Source organism: Onthophagus taurus, chromosome 11 (genome assembly GCF_036711975.1).
Source record: "Onthophagus taurus isolate NC chromosome 11, IU_Otau_3.0, whole genome shotgun sequence".
NCBI classification, from domain to species: Eukaryota; Metazoa; Arthropoda; class Insecta; order Coleoptera; family Scarabaeidae; genus Onthophagus; species Onthophagus taurus.
The window spans coordinates 29,161,525-29,178,793 of record NC_091976.1 but is presented as its reverse complement, the minus strand read 5'-3'; the positions used below and the strand labels follow the sequence as shown (position 1 = coordinate 29,178,793).

The 17,269-nt window shown below is 32.9% G+C and overlaps 2 protein-coding genes across 3 annotated transcripts; both read left to right on the top strand.

The window, feature by feature from the left end:
* The first annotated feature begins 319 nt into the window (after nt 1-319).
* Nucleotides 320-1,249, top strand: LOC111413062 (ras-related protein Rab-33B-like). Its single transcript, XM_023044275.2, has 3 exons — nt 320-622; nt 674-949; nt 1,014-1,249. Exons 1-3 carry the CDS (start codon nt 410-412, stop codon nt 1,176-1,178), a joined length of 654 nt encoding a protein of 217 aa, XP_022900043.1. The 5' UTR covers nt 320-409; the 3' UTR covers nt 1,179-1,249.
* A 2,068-nt stretch (nt 1,250-3,317) lies between these two features.
* LOC111418132 (Ubr1 ubiquitin ligase) lies at nt 3,318-16,264 on the top strand. 2 transcript variants are annotated; one of them, XM_023050955.2, is made up of 2 exons: nt 3,318-3,519; nt 10,631-16,264. In XM_023050955.2, the coding sequence occupies exon 2, from the start codon at nt 10,643-10,645 to the stop codon at nt 15,920-15,922; it is 5,280 nt and encodes a 1,759-aa protein (XP_022906723.2). In that variant the 5' UTR covers nt 3,318-3,519; nt 10,631-10,642; the 3' UTR covers nt 15,923-16,264. The 2 variants fall into 2 exon arrangements, with proteins under 2 accessions (XP_022906723.2, XP_022907463.2); XM_023051695.2 differs by lacking the exon at nt 3,318-3,519 and adding an exon at nt 3,526-3,607.
* The last annotated feature ends 1,005 nt before the right edge of the window (nt 16,265-17,269 follow it).

Sequence of the window (17,269 nt, the reverse complement as noted above, 5' to 3'; positions counted from 1 at the left end):
AACTTCAATTTCAATCCCATTTATGGTAATGTAATAGATTCCTGTAAAAAATCAATTTTATCGAATTTTAAGCCTAAAATTAGATTTATTTAATCTTATTTTATATTTATTTTGAAAATTGAAATTATTTTGACGTTAAACTGACGCTCATTACTACCAACTAAATGTGATTTAAAACAATTAGTTATTTATTAATTACAAAAATTAATAAATTAATACAACAATTAAAAATAAGAATTAATAATAATAATAAAAATCATTTAAAAGCACAAATTTAATTAATTTTCTAACTTTTTATTATTGACGTTTAAGATTTTGACACATCACTACTACCAACACCAACCCACAATAAAAATAATCTTAATAAAAAACATGTTTAAACACAATTAAGTAAAAATAAGCATTTTAAATGGATTTGGATCCTTCCTCTAACATCCGCGTATTAAATTCTTTAGATAGTGACGTTAAAACGTACAAAGTTATAGTCCTTGGTGATGCATTTGTTGGAAAAACAACTTTGAGTTATAGATTTTGTGAAGGTAAAGTTTTATCAGATCCTGAAAGTACGATTGGGTTAGATTATCGCCAACGTGTATTAAATCTAGATGGAGAAGAAATTAAAGTAACATAAAAATGTATTAAAACCCAAATACTAAATTAAATCATTTTTTAGTTGCAATTATGGGATACTGCAGGTCAAGAACGTTTTAGAAACTCCTTAGTAAAAAGTTATTACAGAAACGCAGATGCTATAGTGTTTGTGTATGATGTTTCAGATTTAGCATCATTTGATGAAGTGAAAAAGTGTATTGAAGAGGTGAATTTAAATATGCCTTATAATGATGAGAAAGCTGATATAATTAGGATTTTAATTGGAAATAAATGCGATTTACCAAAGGCTGTTAGTATTGATGTTGCTATTAGATTCGCTGATGAACATTATATGCCTGTAAGAACCAAGAATTGTATTTCTAACCTAAAAATAATTAATTTATAAATTATTACTTTATTAGTACTTTGAAACTTCCGCAAATGCTGACTCTCAAGCTGATCATATTGAAGCTATATTTATCACGTTGGGGCATAAATTAAAAAATAAAAAACCCATGATGAGGAGACCAAAAATCGATCATTTAGAATCATCAAATATGGATTATTCAAACAACTGGTATTGTTGATATTTATTAAATATTGTAAAAAGTATGTGATTTTATACAAGTATTGTAATAAAACGTATTATAATTTTGCATTTCTCATAAATTTATTTCTTCTAACATTAATAATCAATTACACCAAGAGATGGCGCTTTTTGTTGATTAGTTATACATTTCAAGTAAATAACTACAAGGTAAATAAATTTAAATATTTTTAATTTAAAATAATAAACAGTTTAAATGTTACTATTAAATACAAAATTATTTATCAAATTATTAAATAAAATTAATTTTTTTGGTATTAATTAATAGTTTAATACATAGATGGCTCTGAACGATTATCTGTCATTTAGTAGCACAATCATTGACATTTAAGGTTATCGAAAACTGTAAGTTAAAAGAAAAATCCTACATATGACATATATCGTGTCGTTTTTATTGAGTAAACGAAAAATTGCTAGTGAACAGAATAAACCCTCGTTATCAACGTTGAACAAATAAATAAACTTTGCTAATTGTAACTTATCATTAAAAAATAAAAAACCCATGATGAGGAGACCAAAAATCGATCATTTAGAATCGTCAAATATGGATTATTCAAACAACTGGTATTGTTGATATTTATTAAATATTGTAAAAAGTATGTGATTTTATACAAGTATTGTAATAAAACGTATTATAATTTTGCATTTCTCATAAATTTATTTCTTCTAACATTAATAATCAATTACACCAAGAGATGGCGCTTTTTGTTGATTAGTTATACATTTCAAGTAAATAACTACAAGGTAAATAAATTTAAATATTTTTAATTTAAAATAATAAATAGTTTAAATCTTACTATTAAATACAAAATTATTTATCAAATTATTAAATAAAATTATTTTTTTTTGTAATAATTAATAGTTTAATACATAGATGGCTCTGAACGATTATCTGTCATTTAGTAGCACAATCATTGACATTTAAGGTTATCGAAAACTGTAATTTAAAAGAAAAATCCTACATATGACATATATCGTGTCGTTTTTATTGAGTAAACGAAAAATTGCTAGTGAACAGAATAAACCCTCGTTATCAACGTTGAACAAATAAATAAACTTTGCTAATTGTAACTTATTAAAAAATAAAAAACCCATGATGAGGAGACCAAAAATCGATCATTTAGAATCGTCAAATATGGATTATTCAAACAACTGGTATTGTTGATATTTATTAAATATTGTAAAAAGTATGTGATTTTATACAAGTATTGTAATAAAACGTATTATAATTTTGCATTTCTTATAAATTTATTTCTTCTAACATTAATAATCAATTACACCAAGAGATGGCGCTTTTTGTTGATTAATTTCAAGTAAATAACTACAAGGTAAATAAATTTAAATATTTTTAATTTAAAGTAATAAATAGTTTAAATCTTACTATTAAATACAAAATTATTTATCAAATTATTAAATAAAATTAATTTTTTTTGTAATAATTAATAGATTAATACATAGATGGCTCTGAACGATTATCTGTCATTTAGTAGCACAATCATTGACATTTAAGGTTATCGAAAACTGTAAGTTAAAAGAAAAATCCTACATATGACATATATCGTGTCGTTTTTATTGAGTAAACGAAAAATTGCTAGTGAACAGAATAAACCCTCGTTATCAACGTTGAACAAATAAATAAACTTTGCTAATTGTAACTTATTAAAAAATAAAAAACCCATGATGAGGAGACCAAAAATCGATCATTTAGAATCGTCAAATATGGATTATTCAAACAACTGGTATTGTTGATATTTATTAAATATTGTAAAAAGTATGTGATTTTATACAAGTATTGTAATAAAACGTATTATAATTTTGCATTTCTCATAAATTTATTTCTTCTAACATTAATAATCAATTACACCAAGAGATGGCGCTTTTTGTTGATTAGTTATACATTTCAAGTAAATAACTACAAGGTAAATAAATTTAAATATTTTTAATTTAAAATAATAAATAGTTTAAATCTTACTATTAAATTCAAAATTATTTATCAAATTATTAAATAAAATTAATTTTTTTTGTATTAATTAATAGTTTAATACATAGATGGCTCTGAACGATTATCTGTCATTTAGTAGCACAATCATTGACATTTAAGGTTATCGAAAACTGTAAGTTAAAAGAAAAATCCTACATATGACATATATCGTGTCGTTTTTATTGAGTAAACGAAAAATTGCTAGTGAACAGAATAAACCCTCGTTATCAACGTTGAACAAATAAATAAACTTTGCTAATTGTAACTTATCAAGGTGATACAATTCGAAAAGCAGGGTAAATGTAATTGTAAAGACGTAGACAAGAGGAGACACCACAAGGTGAGTGAAACACGTCCAAGTGCGTATTTATTATTTCATTGCTTCGGTGCCAGTTAAAAATAAATCGTTAATGTGATAAGGAAAAAGAGTAAGTTTTCGTGATCGATTTTCCTTTTAGAATTAAGTTTAAACAATTTTTAGCCATTCCCTCATTGCATTCCATTGATCATTTCGAGTATGACACATTCAAAATGTCTAATTTTACTTCCTACATTTTCACCTGCTTTAAACAGCCGTTTAGAAAACTTCGATTTACATAACGCCAATGTACTTCCTGGACAATGTGTTTTGTTGAGGGGGTCAATAATATAATTTTGAATAAACCTTTGTCTTACGTTGACTTGCAAGATTTTGAAACATCTTATTTTTTTGTGTATACATATAAATAGCCCACCGTATCGGAATTAATTTATACCAAAGTGTAACGATTTCATTTGCAATTAGTCCTTGTAGACTCTCTTTCTACCAATTAATTGTCCTTTGTCGCAATTCACAATATGTTAATTTTCAAATTGCCCACACAATTTAATAGATTACCTTCATAATTAATAATTATCTTTTAAAAAGTTGATTTAGTACATTAAAGTGTTTATTTAATTTTTAATCAATTAATCTCATTAAGTGTTATTCACACAATCACTTTATATTTTTAAATTTTAATTATTTACAGTTAATGTTTTGTTCAAAGTTTTTATAAATTCATTTAACCCTAAATATTGGAGAACCTCTTTTTGGATACTAAATGGAACCTTAATAATTACTACAAAGTTTGGATTAATTGGATCAGAAATAAAGTTTGAGTTTCCAAACAACTGGTATCTTGGGACCAAATAGAATGGAATAGATGTAGATAAAACAATTACCCCTATATATTACAAAGAAAATTAAATTCTATTTGTTTAGTTATATAAATGAAAGTTAAATTTAATTAGTTTTGGCTTGAAACTGCCATTGCATTCAAGGAGCTGGATAAATAATTGAAATATACAAAAATTATTAATTAAATGTACTGATATTATTACAAAAGAATGGCACAAAAGATTCAATATTATTACAATGCAGAGATGTGAATGTAAGATTTATAAATGAAGTCATAGACGTCTTTTTAAATCAAAATCTTGATTAAAATCTATTATAATGAAAACTTGTTTGAAGAGAATAGCATCTATTGCACTATAATCTTTACCTAGCTTCATTGGATATGAAAAAAGCAAAGGAAATCCGTTTTGTGGACTTTGAATTTTTGTCATGGCTTCAAGCTCCTCCACCAAACTGTGTTGCGCAATACAGAACTTATTCTAATTTAGGTTGGAATAAAAATTTTAAGTTGATGAATCAACTGGCATGTTATTGACAATATCTGAAATACTTTTGATGACAAAATGTGTTGATTTTTTTGAAAATGTTTGTAGAAATTTGTTAAGTTGGTGAAAACAAAAAGAAATGGGTTCAGTTCAATAATTATTGTTGTAAAAACAAATAAAAATTTTGAAGTGCAGTGTATTTTAAGAAAAACTAGTGAATAGATAAAACATAGTGAATGTTTTATCAAGATATCTTAAGAATGCGATTTCTTAAAAATGATTGCAAAAAGTTGCTAACTTTTTTTCAAGCACAGTTTTGTTTATGGCTATTGTCTTTTGTTTTCGCCCTATGAGCTTATTACCAAAGATGCAGTTACCAATTAAAACATTGTATAGAGAACTTTAGGGAACTTTGACTGTTAACGTAAAAAACTACGTTATATCAAAAGTAGAAAATTTTGTAGCCATGACAGTAACTTTGGTAGCAGTCCATTATAATGGCAATAGATATTACGTACATTTTGACACTAACAGTCAACCACGCCCCTCTGTAGTGACTGCCATAGCAGTCGATTGCTACGTGTAACGTCGGCTTTAAGCGCGAGTCACACTAGGCCACAGAATAACCAGAAATGACACTGACGATTTATTTGATGCGGCGTCTCGTTTTATGACCTCTGTGAATGGCACTGTAACAACTTAATTTACCACCAATAGCAGCAATACCTTGCTTCCTCGCAACAATATGGCGACAGATTTGGCGGGATACATCCAGCGTCACTTCTGGTTATACAGTGACTAGGCTGCTGATCAGCGGCGGGCAGTAGCACTGTAAGCAGCACGGGCAATTCGGTCACACTGCCTGCTATTTCGTTTAGTCGCTTTCAACAACCATATCGTCTGTGGGTCCACTCTAACAATTAATTAAGCAGTTGTTAAGGGTGGGTGTGAGTGTGCTTAGTTTAGAAGTACTTAACGAGCATCACTGCCAACTGAACCCCAATCAGAGATTATAAGTGATAGGCGCTGGGTAAATATTCGGCAGGTAGGCATTTCTAAAATGGGTATTTTTCCGACACAGGGTAAATACACAAACAGTGCGTATAAAACTGATACCAGTGAAAATATGTCAGATTCCAAAAAAAAAAATGAAGATTAAGATGATGAAATGGACGTTGAAGACGAGGAATTATCAACAATCAAAGACGTCCCCTATTCTGTTCCATTTGATTCTATTCTGTGCTGTCTGAATCCAATTGTTGGTAATTCTTTTGACGTCTACTTCGTCTGTTCGCTTACGGTCTCCACTCAAGCAACCGTTTTGTCCACTTGTCCACAGTTCCACTTAAGCTTTGCCACAATGTTGACCACATCATTTACGTCATTTCTTCTTCATTTCGTATATAGTCCTTCAGAGTTACACTCAGGATCGACCTCTCCCTCTATCTTTGCGTTACTTGGACCCTCCTGGCAGTGGCTATCGTTAATATTAAAGTTTTGGAGCCGTATGTCACAACCGGAAACACGCATTGATTGAAAGCCTTCCTTGGCCTTTTCCCTGAAGATGTCTCTAAGTTTCTCATAGGCTGCCCATAAGAGTGTGATCCTTCTGTTTAGTTCGTTTGTTTGATTATCTCTCGATACACGAACCTCATAGCCAAGATATACACAGCTATCAACCCCTCAATCTCCAAAGCTATCCTAAGTTTATGCCTTTTTGGGTCCAATCCAGTTGTTTTGAATGCACTCTTCAGGACTGTGATGAACAATTTGGGTTCAACAGTGTATCGCTTTGTTTTACTCACAATCAGTACTTTACCACTTCTACTTTTCTCAGTACTTTCATGAGTCGCTGTTGCCTGGCTACCAAAATAGAACATGTCCAATTTCACCAGCCGCTGACGAATACTCACAAGGCGGTGCCAGCGGCGAATTTTATGCTCACACCAAGCTACTTGATGGCTGCTGATGGCAGTAGCTGCTTCCATAACTCGCGACTGGTGTGACCCACACTTTACATATAACGCTACTAGCAATTACAATAACTTTGGTAGCAGTCCATTACTATGGGAAATAGACACGTAACACGTAAATTTTGACGCTAACAGTCAAACCACTCCCATCTGTAGTTACTGCCATAGCAGTCGATTGCTACGTGTAACGTCGGCTTTACATATAATGCTACTAACGATGACAGTAGCTTTGGTGGCAGTCCATTACTATGGGAAGTAGACATGTAACACGTCAATTTTGACGCTAACAGTCAATCCACGCCCCTCTAATTACCGCCATAGCAATCGATTGCTAAAAATTTTACAATGAATTTCGAAAATTATGAAAAATTAACCTTACCCAAAAATTTTTTTCCGGGGTGATTGACAGCCGTAAACAAAACTGACCTATACTAACATACCTTCACGCTATAATTGAGGTTTCAAAAGAAAACTACCTGTCTTGACATTCCTTCACGCTTTAATTGGGGTACAAAAGAAAACCGACATTTCTTCACGCTATAATTGGAGTTTCTTCACGGTATAATTAGGGTTCAAAAGAAAATTACCTCTCTTAACATTCCTTCGCACTTTCGTGGGGTGTCAAAAGAAAACTACCTGTCTTAACATTCCTTCACGCTTTAATTGGAGTTTCTTCACGCTATAATTGGGGTTCAAAACAAAACTAACCTTACTCAACATTCCTTTACACTATAATTGGAGTTTCTTCACGCTATAATTGGGGTTCAAAAGAAACCTACCTGTCTTAACATTCTTTCATGCTTTCATGGGGTGTCAAAAGAAAACTACCTGTCTTAACATTTCTTCACGCTTTAATTGGAGGGTCTTCACGCTATAATTGGGGTTCAAAAGAAAACTAACCTGTCTTAACATTCCTTCACGCTTTAATGGAGTTTCAAAAGAGAGCTACCAGTCTTAACATTCCTTCACGCTATAATTGGGGTACAAAAGGAAACTGACCTATCATAACGTTACCCAATATTTTTTTCAGAGTTGATTGACATTTGTAAACAAAACTAACCTACCTCAAAGTAACTTAATCATAAACGTATTCATATTAACTTCAAAAGTAAATCTTTAGCTTTGTTCGTTGGGACTGCACTACTTGCACTATGCAGTTTAGTGTAGATGTTGGGGATAGTGTAGTTTAGTGCAGTTGCACTCATACGCAGTGCAATTTCGTGTAGCCGGTACAAGTTAGTGCAGATTTTGTTGTACTTGCTTTCGATTAAGTTCAATAGGTGCAGTGCAATTCAGTGTAACTAAAATGGCGGAATATTTGGAAGCGTGTTTTGTAATAAATGAAGATGGAGATAAAATCAATTATTTATGTCCAAATTGTTTTATTTTTACTTCAGTGCAATAATTTTTTATGGTTGTCCTCACGTGCTTGACAATTCTATAAGAACATATATTAATTGATTCTACATTACTGTCGGATGAATCCCTACACAAAAAACATTCTGCGATGATTTCATCTCATCTGTTCGTCCATTTCAAATATTATAAACTTTTTTGATAAAAACCTATTCGTTGCGATCACGCTTTACACACTTTTCTAACCTGCACTCAGTTGCCATAACCTTGCACTTACTTACACTTAATTGCACTATGACGTTATACTGGTGCCATGTCGTGCAGAGTAGGAAAGCTTTTATATTTTTGAAGTTTTTTAGACGTATTAATGCCTATTATATAACCTTTAAAATCACAACAGCAAACACATAGAACACAATGACAGTTAACTGGGCGTGGCAAATAATGTGACGTAGAGTTCGGGCAACCAACCCGTAGTGGGCTACAAAACAACAATGGATGTAGCTGTCCTGTTAGATTCTACTGTCCTTGATTTTTTTATCATAATACTAATATATGGTTATCATTAAGCAACGTTATTTTTTAAAATATACTACAATTTTTTAGAATGAATGCGAAGGTATAACGTAAGCTACTTTTTTTCTATCTCTTTTAGGTTCGAAGATAGCCTATTCGGACAACGAATTTGGGACATCCTATACATACTTTTTTTTATAAATCGTATAAAAATATAATTTAATAAGAATATTAACTTTGTGTAATTGGGGTTCAGTTCAATAATTATTATCTCAAAAATGCATAAAGTTTTTCAAGCACAGTTTTGTTTATGTAATAGTACATACCTTCTTTTATAAATTGTGAATGTTTCAAGTTTGAATTCAATTTTTCAAAAAATTGTAAGTTTTATAGACGAGTTGAATGAATTCTCAGTTGCATCTCTCGTTCAAATCCTTTTTAATTTGATAATTGCACACCTAAAATTTTTTTCTTTAGTAATAAACGGGATTAATTTTTGCGTTTTAGAAATTATTGACTTGCAAGGAATTGGTTTGAGTTATATTCACTTCTAATTTTAAATATGTATTCGGAAAAGTGGTGGGAGGAATAAAACCGTGAGAAAGTAAATGTTATATAACTGTTATTACAGTTTATCAGTACTTGATAGGCCTCTCACTGTGTTGTTGTGTATCTTGTAGATTACGATTTACTTATCTTGGACTACATCACGGGGATGTTTGAACCTCTATCTCTTTATCCGCTTAGTTTTGCGTAATTAATTTAATTAGATTAATTATAGTAGTTTACAAATTTTAATCAATTTTTGCCTCGAAGACTGTGATATTTTTTTATAACGTAAAATGTTGTGCTGATTCTGAAACTGTCTTCAGTTTTTCTCCATCACGTCCAGTTTTCGAGATATACCCAAAAACGTAGAAAATCGTTAATTAAAAAGCATAGTAATGGTTCATGTTCAGTATATTTTTTATTTTGCATAGTGTGCTTCTGTAGCTATATGAACATGGAAGTAGAGATCCAGATGAACATTTTGAGATATTGATGGCATAAATCGGACTCTTCGTTATTTTGCTACAACCTAAAACAACTCAACAAAATCAATGAATCAAAAACGCTCCTGAGTCTTTTCTTCTCGCTCCGCCAAGAACAGACAGAGACATCTAATCTTTAATACCTCATTTGCTGTAACATTTCATTGTAATGTTGTTATAACGCACCACGCATTTGCACCACAAATTTAACGACGCATATTTTATATTCTCGCTATTATTTGATGATTTAACAAATTTTTCAACATTTCAAATTTCAAATGATTATACCTGTTGGGTTCACTTTCTGACATTTTCGGCTGAAGATGAAGTTATAAACTTCGAAACCGGTTCCGATAGAAATTAAATAATCTCTGCAAGTGTAAAGTTCATAAATTGTGTTTTATTTTTATATTCTAATTTCATTTTTACTTGCAACTTTATACCATCATTAGTACTTAGTGCCTGGAACAGTTAAAATACCTCTTTATTAAAAAAAGTTGTTTGTAATAATTTTATTAATTTTGGATATATCTCAAAAACTAGACGTGATGAAGAAAAACTGAAGACAGTTTCAGAATCAACACAACATTCTACGTTATAAAAAAAATATCAGTCTTCGAGATTTTTCTTGTAAATTAGTGTTTTTAGTTTTAAATTTATAAATCAAATATTCAAAGATTTTTAAGTTGGTTTCACTCCAAGTCGTAAAAAAATAAACTGGTAGAACTTGATCTATTAATCGCACGTTGCGAGATTAATGTTTCGCAACAAATTATAAATAATACCCTACTTTGGTGTGAAAGCACTACATATTTATTTATACTTTGTGTACTTTAATAAATGAAACAAAGGTTAATTTAAATATTTGTTTATTGAATGAGTAAATACAATAAAAAAATTTTTTTATTAATTAAATTAAATTTTGTTTTAGAAAAAATAAAAAATGGACGATATAGTCGACGTCGAGATGATATCAGATCAAGAAATGGTAACGAAAGAAATAGTAAAGAAATGGATGGAAAAGTTTGAAGAAGGTGTTTTATCAAGTTCGCACTTCAAAGAGTATTGGCGCACTTGGGTCCCTCGCCTTTACAGTCCTGGGATGAACGATAATTGCCTTCATTTTAATTTTAACGAAGACGAAGCATCCCGAAAGTTATTTCAACCTTTAGAAGAATTCATTTGTAATGGAGATCCGGTCGCGGTTTGGCAACAATTAACGGAAAAAGATAAAAAACCGTCAGTTTGCGGGCGCGTTTTTAAACACGGCGAGCCAACTTATAGTTGTAGAGAATGCGGGATGGATAACACGTGCGTTTTGTGCGTTAATTGTTTCAAAAAATCCGAGCATCGAAATCACAAATACAAGATGGGGGCTTCGTGCGGTGGGGGTTGTTGCGATTGTGGCGATACCGAAGCGTGGAAGAAAGATCCATATTGTGAAACTCACGCTTTAGGACTTCAACATGAACAATTACACGTACAACTTCCGGAAAGTTTGGTTGAAAGAACGAGAATTGTTTATGATGCTGTTTTATGGTATGCGTATAATTTATTAACGCTGGAACATTCAGCCGATTTTGGATTAAAATCAAATCTAGATGAAGACGATCTTTTCGACGCATATTGTACGGTTTTGTATAACGACGAAAGCCACACCTTCGAACAAGTTATTAGCACATTAAATCGCGTTATTAAATGCCCACAAAGAACTGCAATTGAATACGTTACAAATATCGATAGGGAAGGTAGAGCTATCGTTAAATGTTCCGATTTTCAACATTGTAGTAATTTAAAATCTGAAATTGAGAAATACACCTCAAGACATGGGAATAAACCGTTAAAAGTTTTAGTTGTTCACGCTCACGTTGTGGCCCATCAAATTTTTGCGATGAAACTTTTATCGTGGTTGCAAACATTTTTGGGGCACGGCGAAGGATTTCGATCGATTTTTTCTGAAATCGCTTTAAAACCACAACAAGCGGATCCGTGTATAATTAAAGGAATTTTACTCCGCGATTCTCAACTGTGGAAAAGCGCGAGAACGCATTGGCACACTTTAATTATATCCGGGATGTTATTAGAGTACGAAAATAAAAAAGCTTTCGCGAAAATTTTTATGAAAAACTTTGGAAACGTCATGAAAGATTTTATTAAAGACGATCACGAACACACCTTTTCAATCTCGTCACTTTCGGTGCAAATTTTCACCGTCCCAACGATCGCTCATCATTTAATTGCAAACGATGACGCTCTATTTATTTTATTGAACACTTTCATTTCGGAGTGTAGCAGAAAATGCAATAAAAACGGTAAACTCGAGTTTGAAAGAAACGCGACTAGCCAAACGTTTAAACGGGCTCAATACATGCTTTATGATTTGCGATATTTATTAAGTTCGGTTCCGCAGGAATGGAGCGACGATTTACGCATTAATTTTTTGCAAGGATTATCGCTTTTATTAAAGTTATTAACGATGATGCAAGGAATGGATTCGGTCGTGCGACAAGTTGGGCAACACATGGAGTATGAGCCAGAGTGGGAAACCGCTTTTAATTTACACATTAAACTCGCTTATTGTATTTCTTTGGCTTTGGAGTGGTGTGGGAGTGATCGGGTTGTTTTGATTAAAGCTTATCGATTAACTTTGAAACAATTACACGATCATCCTTGTAATGAGCTCTCTACGAGTCTTGATATACGCGAATTAGCCGATCATACAGTGACCTGTCTTCATTACGATGTTGCGTCAAAACCGGTTTCGATTCATCTCCCTTTATCGAGATTTTTGGCTGGGTTGCACTTACACTTGGAAAAATATAACTTGTCTTTTGATGGGGCTGAATTTAAAATCGATAAACCGACTCCCGTTGAGATTATTGAGCCGGTTTTGCGAACCCAAGTTATGATCGCGCAAGTGCACGCCGGGATGTGGAGAAGAAACGGTTACGCGTTATTAAATCAACTTTATTTTTATCATAACGCGAAGTGTCGAAGTGAGATGTTAGATAGGGATATAATTTTGTTGCAAATTGGGGCTACGTTAATTGAAAGTAACGATTTCATGATACACTTGTTAAATAAATATAATTTGTGCCAATGGGCGAGTTTAAATTTCGAAAGTGGTAACCCAAAACAAAGCGAGGAAGATAGTATTCGACAAACAATCACGCTTGTTGAAGAATTCCTTCAATTACTTATCGTTATAATCGGGGAGCGTTGGGTTCCCGGGATTAGCAAAGTTTCGCAACAAGAACGAATCAAAAAAGAAATCATCCAACATTTATGCATCAAACCTTTACTTCATTCCGAATTATACAAAATAGTCCCTGAAAACATCGTTCCCCGCGACACCGGAATCGATGACGTGACCCATGACATCGCGAAATTTAAAAAACCCACCCAAGGAACCGGGCAAGGCGTTTACGAATTAAAAGACCCTTATTTCGAACAATACAACATTTTCTTTTATCACTACACAAGAGAAGAACTTTCAAAATCCGAGGAGGCACAAAGAAAGCGGCGCAAAGCCGCGGGCGAATTAGAATGTTGCCCCCCACCCCAACTCCCAAAATTAAGCGAAAACTTCAGTTTAATCGTAAACTTATTACAATGCGACGTAATGTTACACATCATGCAAACAGTTTTAGAGCGATCAGTGAATTTACGCGCCGTGAGTTTCTCCGAGTTACAACTCCACAAAGTTCTTCACCTAATCGGATACGCTTTGCAAGAAGAACAAACCGGTTATTACCCGTTTTTAATATTTAGCGAAAAATCCGTTAAATACAAACTACAATATTTATTAGAGGAGTTATCGAAAAGCCCGAGAGTTGAGGCCCATAAAGATCTAATTAAATGGACGTTAAATTTATATAAACAAGTCGGGAAGAACGTTGAGGTGGCATCCGAACAAATCTCGATGGAGAGCGAACAAGAAAAAGAGGATAAAGAAAAAGAACGCAGGGCGAAATTAGCCGCGCAAAGACGCGAGAAAATTATGGCCCAAATGGCCGCGATGCAAAACTCGTTTATTAAAGAACACGCGAAATTATTTCAAGAAACTAATTCAGAATTAACCGATAAAGAACAATCCAACATAAAATTGGGTGAACCCTCTAGTATTATCGATGAAAAACTCGAAAACAACAACACCGCTTTGTTGGGAAAACACAAAAAAATACCCTCAGTTCCTGATAAATACTACGTTTGTATTTTATGCCAAGAAGAACAAAAAGTAACCGCGGAAGGGCCTGCTTTAGTTTTAGCCGCTTTCGTACACCAAGCAACGGTTTTATGCCGAAATAGAAACGTAGAACACGATTGTGGGGACCCACTATTTTTAAATTCAGATTTAGGTCCCGCCCCATACACAAGCACTTGCGGCCATGTTATGCACAGCGCTTGTTGGCAACGCTACTTCGTTAATGTGATGCAAAAAGAAAACAGAAGACCATATAGATTACGACACCCCGCTAGTTTTGATATTGAAAAACAAGAATTTTTATGCCCTCTTTGCGAATGTTTAAGCAACACGGCTATTCCCCTTTTACCTTCTTTAACTAATTTTCATTCGCCCTCCAAAGAAGGGGAACCCGTTAATTTTTCCGAATGGTTAACGGCCATTAACGATATAGTACGCCAAACTAAAGGGACTTGCCACGGATCGTTTCATTGCAAAGAAACCGCGAGTAACCCTTGTTTGGAATGCGAAAATATAGGAAATTATTTAGATTGCGGCGAATCTTGCGAGGATCGAATGCACCAAATTTGTATACCACCGAATTTTGAAGAGTTGCAATCGTTAGGTGATAAAAAAGAAAGCTTTAAAGAAATATTCCCGATTTCTTCTGTTGAGTTATCGGATAATTTACAAGAAATAATCGATTTGTACGCCCAAGCGCCATATACAAGAGGTTTAAATGTTGGATCACACCCAGATGACCGCAGAATAGCACCAATGGCTTGGAAATCATGCGCCTACACGATTCACACTATTGAAATGATATTGCGTGACGCAAATAAACCTTTATTGGGGAATTTATCGAGCAGACATCGAGATTGTATTGAATCTCTCGTTAGGGTTATGGCTGTGTTAGGAAATACCTGTTTGACCGATAAAGTGATAGCATCACACGCCGCGAAACTTCTATCTTTATTAATAGCGTGTCGTGAAGATGATCCATCGATTCTTGAATGGGATTCTTTTGGATTTTTAGTCTCATTAACATTTTCTTTGCCTAGTATTTTCACCAGTGGCAAAAATTTGTGTATACCAACCGGAGGAACTTTAGAATTACACACTGCTAGGTTACTTTTAACCGTTCATATCGTTAAGATCTTAGTATTAAAAAGTTTAAATGACGGCGATCGATCAATGGAAGTAGACGGCGAAGTTATTGATTATACACCTAAAATTATTTCGATATTAACGAAAGAATGCGATGATTGGAAATATTACTACGACGAAATTAAAAGGGCGTGTATCCCCTTTTTACGTTGTATGGTTTTATTGTATCAACATCTAACTGATCACCCCCCAGGGGAAATTCTAACTGAAGTTGGAGGTGATACTTACGAAAATATTTGCGTATACTTGGGATTACCAACTGATATTAACGATTTATTTATAGAAGATAAAGTACTTTACTTAGTTAATAATTGGTTAAAACACCCCGAATTAAAATCTTTATTAACTTGCCAAAAACCAGCACCGCAACCTTTAGAACCTTTAGCTATAAACAAATTGGTAGAATTACCAGTCGATTACAGCGAATTAATTAACACGGTTTCTTCGTTTACTTGCCCAAACAGGGATCATGATGATTCAAGAAATCCTACGATGTGCTTAGTTTGCGGGGAAATTCTTTGTTCGCAAAACTATTGTTGTCAAACTGAGGTAAACAAAGTTGTTGTTGGGGCTTGTAATTATCACGCGTATAAATGTGGGGCTGGAGTTGGTATCTTTTTGCGTATAAGGGATTGTGAAATTTTATTCTTAGCCAGCCCAAATCGCGGTTTGTTGTTAGCACCGCCGTATTTAGACGATTATGGAGAAACAGATCAAGGTTTGAAACGTGGTAACCCTCTAAAACTTAGCCAAGATTTGTACAAAAAGTTCCAAAACATGTGGTTGAATCACACGATTCACGAGGAAATTGCACGTTCGATCGAATCGAGTAATATCAGCAATATATTACCAACGATGTGGCAACACCTCTAGGAAAATACCTTGGAAAATATTAATTAATAATTTTTATTTAGTACTTATTTTGAGCAGTAGGTCTTTATTAAATAATTTATCCATGACGCTCTCGAGAAATATATTTTACATGTAAATGTAAATTACTTTGTATACCTATTGTTATCTATCAATTTGTTTTTTTTTTTGTAACTATTAAATATTTGATTACCGTTGTGGTGTGTTTGAATCTCAAGATAACTTAGGAAAGGTTATTATTTTCATAATTGTTTCAACAACATAAATAATATGGAATGTTACAAGATTTTCTTTTGTTGTTTTATGTGCGTAAGTTTATGTAAGAAATAAAATTTTTGAGTAAGATTAGTTATCTAATTTCAACCTTTGTATATAAATTTTTAGGATGAAATCTTGATTGTGGAAAATTGATCGTTTTGTGGAGCTCCATCTATTTGTGAATAGAAATAAAAATAAAGTAAAGAAATCGTTACAAGCTAAATTAGTACCCTAGAAATAAAATAAGAATCTTTCCATTAAGAGATGGCGCTACAACAAGAATGATTTTTTTTTAGACTGGTTTAATATATTAACAAAAAACGTAGGATGGGTTGAGGATGTCAGAGGTAGATAAATGAATATTTAGAATTTTTTTGTAACTTTACATAATAACATTTACAGCATAACGTGACATATTTAAAATTTGTGGACCCTTGTGTTTTTGAACAGATTTCTGAAAATGTAAGGAAATAATCGTGTGAGGATCTGAAATAGCACATTAGAATACCTGAAAATGAGGTAGACTTGGAATTTCGTATACAAGTAGCTATGCCAAAAAATGATGGACATAAAAAAATTTGATTACTGTATCTTAAAGATGGAATTAAGAACCCATAAGTGTCTCAAATGCCTCATTAAGTATCGTAGGGATGTTTTTGTGACACACTGATTCAGGCTTTCCACAGTGCATCTCCTGAGAGAAGAGTGAAGGTGAAAGATCTCCCATCTCCATTCACTGAGGTTCACCTGCAAGAAGGCTTTTAATAAAGCAAAACAAACTAGACTGTGTTTAAAACTCACCAGTCAGAATTCAAACGTCTGGTACGTCAAAAGAAGCGACAAGGCTGGAGAGGTTTTTGCCTTAACGAAATACAGGGTTCGGAAGTGAAAAGGAAAGATTTAAGGTAGGGAAGAAAGTAGCCGACTTGCCAAGACCTGCATGATTTGCCATAATTTGGTTTACAAAGTCAAAAAAATTATTTTTTGAATACTACATCCGCCAAATATCCTCCTCAAATTTATGCGTTCTAGGAGTCGTGTCTAAAAGTTTTGCATAAAGAAGTTCTGCAAGAAAGAAGTCGCAGGGGGTTA

What these genes read in the sequence shown, in the direction of transcription:
- LOC111418132 (XM_023050955.2), top strand. Translation starts at nt 10,643, where the DNA reads ATGGACGATATAGTCGACGTCGAGATGATATCAGATCAAGAAATGGTA.
- LOC111413062 (XM_023044275.2), top strand. Translation starts at nt 410, where the DNA reads ATGGATTTGGATCCTTCCTCTAACATCCGCGTATTAAATTCTTTAGAT. An exon ending in TAGATGGAGAAGAAATTAAA is followed by an intron (nt 623 to 673) that starts GTAACATAAAAA and finishes ATCATTTTTTAG; the next exon opens with TTGCAATTATGGGATACTGC. An exon ending in CTGATGAACATTATATGCCT is followed by an intron (nt 950 to 1,013) that starts GTAAGAACCAAG and finishes TTACTTTATTAG; the next exon opens with TACTTTGAAACTTCCGCAAA.